The sequence below is a fragment of the Syngnathus scovelli genome, chromosome 13 (genome assembly GCF_024217435.2).
Source record: "Syngnathus scovelli strain Florida chromosome 13, RoL_Ssco_1.2, whole genome shotgun sequence".
Taxonomy (NCBI): Eukaryota; Metazoa; Chordata; class Actinopteri; order Syngnathiformes; family Syngnathidae; genus Syngnathus; species Syngnathus scovelli.
The window spans coordinates 11,591,244-11,597,639 of NC_090859.1; the positions used below are offsets into that span (position 1 = coordinate 11,591,244).

Below are 6,396 nucleotides of genomic sequence, written 5' to 3' on the forward strand. Positions count from 1 at the left end.
AGAAAGAAGAAGCTTGTTAAAAAAAAAAAAAACAGGAGGAGGACTAAAGTAAGGGAAGGAATGACGAAGGCAGATGGCATTCGGAACACACAAGACACTTGAAAAAGCAATAAAGAAATGCAAAGATAAAAAAAAAAAGGCTTCAACTGTTTAACACCACGTTCTATAAATGTTTACTATCAAACTAAACATAAAAGAAAGGGAATCTAACGATGTGTATCTCAAACAACCTCAGTTAGATAAATGCAAACAAACACTGCAAATAGTAATTCAAAACACAAATGGTGCTGCAGCACACGTAGACCGTCAATATAACAATACTCACGGTAATTATTCTTTGTTTGCAAAAATTCATTCAGATCCCTGCAGCTTACTAAATTAGTTGTGAAACACTTCTTTGAATGTGTCTCCATGTGTATTCCACTGCCCCCTGGTGGCTAATGTGAGCACACCAGAAGGTGCAGCAGTGTTAATAGCAAAAAAAGGGCAAAAATATGTGCTATTTAAATTTATTCCAATGAGGAAATAGATTTATTTCCATAAATTCCTGTTAATTCTCATCGAACATTTCCACTCTAGAAAATCCAAAGAATTTCTCAACTCTAATGTGGCAACTACTAGGCTGAACAAAAGAGCAAACACGCACTCTGATGGTGTGTAGGAGTGACGTTTAATGGGATCGTGATTGTCTTTGGGGGAGGTTAAACATTTAATTGGATTAAGGGACAGAAGAAAAAAAAAAAAGTACACGCACTCCCTACATTGACTCCTGAAAACTACATGTCTGCTTTAAATAAAGGACAAGGAAAAAAAAATTTTAGCTGTCATTACTCGTGACAAATGACAGATTTTTGTTTTTACCCTCAAGGTTGTCCGAAGGGCTAGCATATATTATACACACACATGGTGTCCTCTTTTTTGTGTGTGTTCTTTTTTCCCCCTTGTATCATCTGGTCTTCTCTCTGATTAGTCTTTAGAGACTAGAGTGACCTCAGCGTGACTCATTGCCAGGCCCCCCCACCTCCCCTCTCCCCCATTCCCAACACCAACCCACCCTTAAGGGCCTTAACAACATGGCTACACACATGCACACGCGTACACACACACACATTAATCGAGACAAACGCAAACAGGCGAGGTACTATGGTTGCGACCTTACTGGGGGAAGGGGCTAGGTTAGCATGAAGCTAATGTCACAGCGTGCTAGTTGTGGAAGTGGCCAAACGTTTTCCGATATAGATTCTACAAAAAGAAAAGAAAAAAAAAAGAGAGAAAGTATTGAAATCAATTCAAATGATGTTACTAATAATATTTTTCTAATATTAACTATCTTTTAATATCTATGATTGTGTGTGATATTCGTACCCGATGCCCAGTGTGAGGAGATGCGAGGCCAGCAGCGAGGGGACGAGAACGAAGAGCACGTCGGATGAGAAGATGCTTCTCTTCTTCATCACCTCTGTCTTGTGAAGGCTGAGCGAGTGCTGCTTTGGGTGCTGAAAGACGAAATCTCTGCATGAGACAAAAAAAAAAATGTATCGCTATCATTTGTGGTTTAATCCACAAATAACAACTGGAATTTTTTTTTTCAAGATTTCACACAGTGAGATTTTGATATGCCTAATGTTTTTCATAGTCTTACTTGGGTGGCATGTTCTCAGGCCTGCTGGACCAGTCCCACACCCAATCAGTGTCCACTCTCCTGTCATTCTCTTCCTGTTTACATCATCACAAATGATCAGTATGATCTCCATCCATTCTGTTCTATGTGTTTTTTGCACCTGTATGGTGATGCAGTCACTGTCGGGATCACTTGGGGGTCTGGGGGAGTCGGTCGAATGTGGGGTCCCAATCTGCAGGGGACTGCAAACAGTGAGCAGATGTTATTGTTCAGAACCTACATGATAAACACAAATACAAATTATTCCTGCATGCATTTTTTTTTGTCGTGCTTGTCCTTTTATGAGGGGCCAACGTAAGGATTGGAAATAAGGTCGAAAAACACACAGAAGGTTCTGCCAGAGAATTTCACCAACTGGTTTTGATGATAACACACTTGGATATTTCTGCTCAAACAATCAAGAGCGATGTGGACGTTAACGACGTGTTTTGTGAAATTTAGCCGACTCGCGACCTGTCTCGATTCCTCTCGCATTCCAGCTGCGCCTCCAGCAGGATCCTCTCCAGCTCCCCCTGCAGGGCAGACGAGATATTGTCCTCCGTCGGACTCTCCCTTACGGTGGCAATCAACTCCTCCAGTTCCACCCAGGAGCCTGCATGGAGCCTCTCAAAATTCAAATTACATTCTTTTTACAAATTTCTTTTCACACATGGCTACATTTTATTCCTGTGATATTTTGATTTTAAAAAAATAAATAGAATAAAAATCCCCACAAGATCAAATGAACACACAGCCATGAAATGACTGAATGGACACAAAAGGTTCATGATATTCACACACACACGCACACCTATGTGGACCCACAACACACATGCACGACATGCACAGCTCAACAGTAAGCAGGCCTGACAGCATGCTCGCTTACGTAAGATCTTATTTCTGTGGGAGATTAGCCATTCAACCCTCTTACGTCCGCCCTCTTGTTGTTTGTGCACAACATTCGCAACCAATGGCGGACTTCCTCCACTTACGTGATGTCGTGTGTGTGTGTGTTCCGAGTGTGTGTGTGTTTGTGTCATGACTGAGCACAGTAGAGCATTGAGGGGAGGGAAGAGGAATCTGTGCCATTGCCCTAGTTTGACTTTTTTTTTTTTTTGGTCCCTACAGAAAAGATTTATGACATAACCGCTTTGCTGATCTATCTGCAGCAATTCTTGTGCTGCATTGCTACGTTGTTGTGGGGCATCAAAGAGCAGATTACGCAATTCAATGAATAATTCAACATTTAAAACATAGCTATTTTTTTAGATATCTATATGGTTATGACAATTATTGGTGACAGGCTTTATGTAAAATACCGTTGTACAATTTTGAATTTTCTGAGCGAAATATATATTGTTTTAATTGGATGTACATTTTCTAGCCTGATTTGATTCAAACAACTGATTAGCGGCGGCCTTCGAGGTTGGGGCGCTCGGCTGCGAGCGAGCTATAAGCGTCGAGGAATCCGTGCATCTTAATTGGCTTACTGAGATACACGCAGGTGAGTCAACGAATCCGTTTATACCGCAATAGACTTTAGGATTTTATTTTCATGAAATGACCCGAAATGTTCCAATGATGTTACACTTTTTTTTTTTGGTTAATAAAGTTCTCATACCATTACAGCCAAAACATTGTTCCGCCAATTTCTATAAATAAAATTACAATTTTATTATTATTATTTGGATTATTTTGTTGATAATACGAGAGTAAAGTTGAAATAGATTGCGGACCCCCCAGTTATTTTACAAGAATAAACGCTTGTATACATTTTATATATATATATAAAAAAAAAACTATTTATTTACGTAATTATGTGAAAGGGTTGTCGGGAGGGAAGAGCATCGCTTACCGTAGAGGCCGTCCTCTGGTGTTTGCTGGCCGGACATGCTTATCTGTCGCTGGGACGCGGGGGGGCTTCCTGGATGAGGGCTACGAGAGATGCTGAGGAACGACTGATTCCCCCGCGGCAGCTTCGCGCCTGGTGGAAGCCAAAAATACCAAAATAAAAAAAAGGTCCCTGTGGCTGGACTAATCCACGCTTGCTGCACCCTCCTCCCTCCCTCCCTCTGGCCACGTGTCAGCCAGGGCGGATGTAAACAAATACAAGCTGCCCTAAAAAAACAAAAACATATATTATTTTAAAGTTAAATCAAGTATTCGATCAAAATGTCTTTTGAATCTATGAATGAGCACAAGTTGTAGACCAGTAGATTCACCAAAAGATGAGTTATATAATTTATTTGGCGACAGATCAACATTAGAGTGTTAGACGAGTCTCATATTTTATTTACATTTAAGTCAAATGGGAAACGGTTCTCCTAGATTATTTTGCACACTATCTTGCAGTTCATTGTGAGCGTACCTGTTTTTATTTTATTTTCATACAATATAAGTCAATCTGAAAGTACTAAATATGTTATATCATTTGCTTAAAGAGTTATATGTGTTTCCTATTTAGTGTTGCCAGTGAGTCTCTTTCCTTGAATAAAACTCAGGGTCACATCTTAAAAAAAAAAAAAAAAAATTCCGATCCCAAAAGGGATGAGCTGATCTATTAAGGAGGCACACAAACAAGCTTTAAAAATGACTCCGCATGTCCTTTGGAATTTATTAGCAATAATTATACCGTACCTAGATTACTTCACCCCCACCACAAAGCCTCATACTGCTGCCGACTTTTCTGAACTAAATTCTCCAAAACCCATTTCCATCATTTTATGTTTTTTTTTTTTTTCTTTCTCTCAGACGGCAAGCTACTTGAGAGCAAATCAACAATGCCTCTGTTGGTTGCTGTCAAGTAGCGCACTTCACGCATCCAATGCTTCAAGACGTGATTAACTATCAAACAGCTCGGCACAAAAATTTCACAGTTCCATATTTTTCAACGCTGCGCACATCTTTCAAAAACTCTGCCTGCATGAATTTATTTCCTAAAAACAGGCCCTTTGAATTGCACTCTATTCACATAGGTAAGGTGATTGCCATCATTTTTTTTTTTGCCACGGTGACATCATCAATGAACAGCGATCTATGAATTGCTGCTTCCAATTAGAATCTGATTGTGTTTTATTATTTGGGGATTTGATATCTATTTTCTTTCACGATCCATTTTTGCAGTCTCCAGTCACTGTCGTATTGAATTAAATGACTTGTTTGTATCCGTGCACATTTCCCCAGCAATAAAGCCCATTCTAATGATTGTGAGTTTCCGTAATGATACGCATTATATTCCTAATGGATTGCCATTTAGGCACGGAGCACTTCTGCCCACTTTTTTTTTCTCCTCAAATTCCCTCAATTGATTATTACAAAAAAATGAGACGCCTGTGAAGTGTAAATGCGGAACGCCCGAGAGATATGAAAACAAAATCTACACAGGAACGTTAATGTGATTCCACCAGTAGTGGAAGAGGGTGGGGAGTTGTAGGGGGAAAGGTAGGGGCATTGATAAGTGATCGCGGATGATAAAAATGGAATAGGATGTCTCACTTGCGGAGGTGTTTAGAAGAAGATGTTATCCGTCTACGTGAACGTTGTCGCCGCACTGCTCGGGTGACGACGTGATAAGGACCTCGACTGAATGCTACTAGGAAACAAATCGGTTTGTTCCCATGACCAGAAAAGAAATCCTGTTTGGCTGTTAAGTAGGACTAAAACTGAATATTGATCCAGAAATGAGACCGCCCATATTTGGGCATGGATTTAGAATAGATTTGAAGCTACTGTAGCTAACTGATTAGCCTTTGTTTTGAAGTTGGATCTAGTTTGAAAAGACTAAGCAAATACAAATTTAGAATTTTTTTTAACTAAGTCCAGATCCGGCCGGGTCTGGAATTTGAATCCAGATCATTGAACCTGAACACATTTCACCTTTGGTGTAGTTTCAGTATAAGCTACTTTCCTTAGCTTGTCTAAGGAGTTTCCCATTGTCTGTTAGCATTAGGCTAGCAGACTTATGCTAGGCCAATGATAGTGGCAGAGAAGCTGTGTTGGAAGCAACTACGGTACTTTGAATAAATATTCATGACAAATAAACAGCTTGAAGCAAAAACACTTTGCCTCTCAATTGGAGAACTGTTAGCTATTTGCCAAACTAAACACTTGATGTTCAGAGAAGGCAGAATACACACAAATATGAGAGAGCAAACAGAAACTGCCAATCTTCCTGGAGGAAATGATCAAATGAAAACACTGCTAGTGTCACGAACGGTCTCTTTTGTTCCGTTCGTTTGAATCCAAATCGGTTTTCGGACAGAACAACAAAACAAGCGTTGAGAACTGATTTGAATGAAATGAGGTGGAACGTCTGCATATCTCAAACTGGCCAGGCCGAGTCAGTACAGACAAGCGAATTTAGTTCAGCCCCTAATCAAAACTTTGTTCACGTTGACACTGCATTCATTCATTCCGCATCCGTAGGCGCATACATCAAAACAACTGATATGAGAGCTGAACCACTGAAGTGATGTTTTCATGCGGCTGGTTACTGAGTGCCTCCCCCTCACCCCCCCCCCTCCACACGTCTCTATTATCCTCCTGGTCACGCTTCCCTGGCATGGCTCCCGCTCATATGGGAGATATCTGTAAAATAATCCCACCTGTCTGTTCCCATCTTTATCCCCTCTACTGTCGTGTCATGCATGCCCTGGCCAAAACGCAATAAAAAAGACGAGGGGTGGGGGAATAGGAGTTCATAAAACAAATTTCAAGTTGTAAAACAAAGTTTTCAA

The 6,396-nt window shown here is 40.4% G+C and overlaps 1 protein-coding gene across 1 annotated transcript in view; it reads right to left on the reverse strand.

Annotated features, from left to right (window-relative positions):
- Positions 1-648: 648 nt before the first annotated feature.
- zgc:73226 (uncharacterized protein LOC402792 homolog) overlaps positions 649-6,396 on the reverse strand; it is a 35,937-nt gene continuing 30,189 nt past the window's right edge. Inside the window, exons 4-9 of the mRNA XM_049737963.2 lie at positions 3,516-3,644; positions 2,135-2,273; positions 1,782-1,863; positions 1,643-1,716; positions 1,366-1,512; positions 649-1,242 (exon numbers count right to left, since the gene is read on the reverse strand). Of these exons, the coding sequence (XP_049593920.1) occupies positions 1,194-1,242; positions 1,366-1,512; positions 1,643-1,716; positions 1,782-1,863; positions 2,135-2,273; positions 3,516-3,552 (528 nt within the window). The 5' untranslated portion in view covers positions 3,553-3,644 and the 3' untranslated portion in view covers positions 649-1,193. The remainder of the gene's footprint in view (positions 1,243-1,365; positions 1,513-1,642; positions 1,717-1,781; positions 1,864-2,134; positions 2,274-3,515; positions 3,645-6,396) is intronic.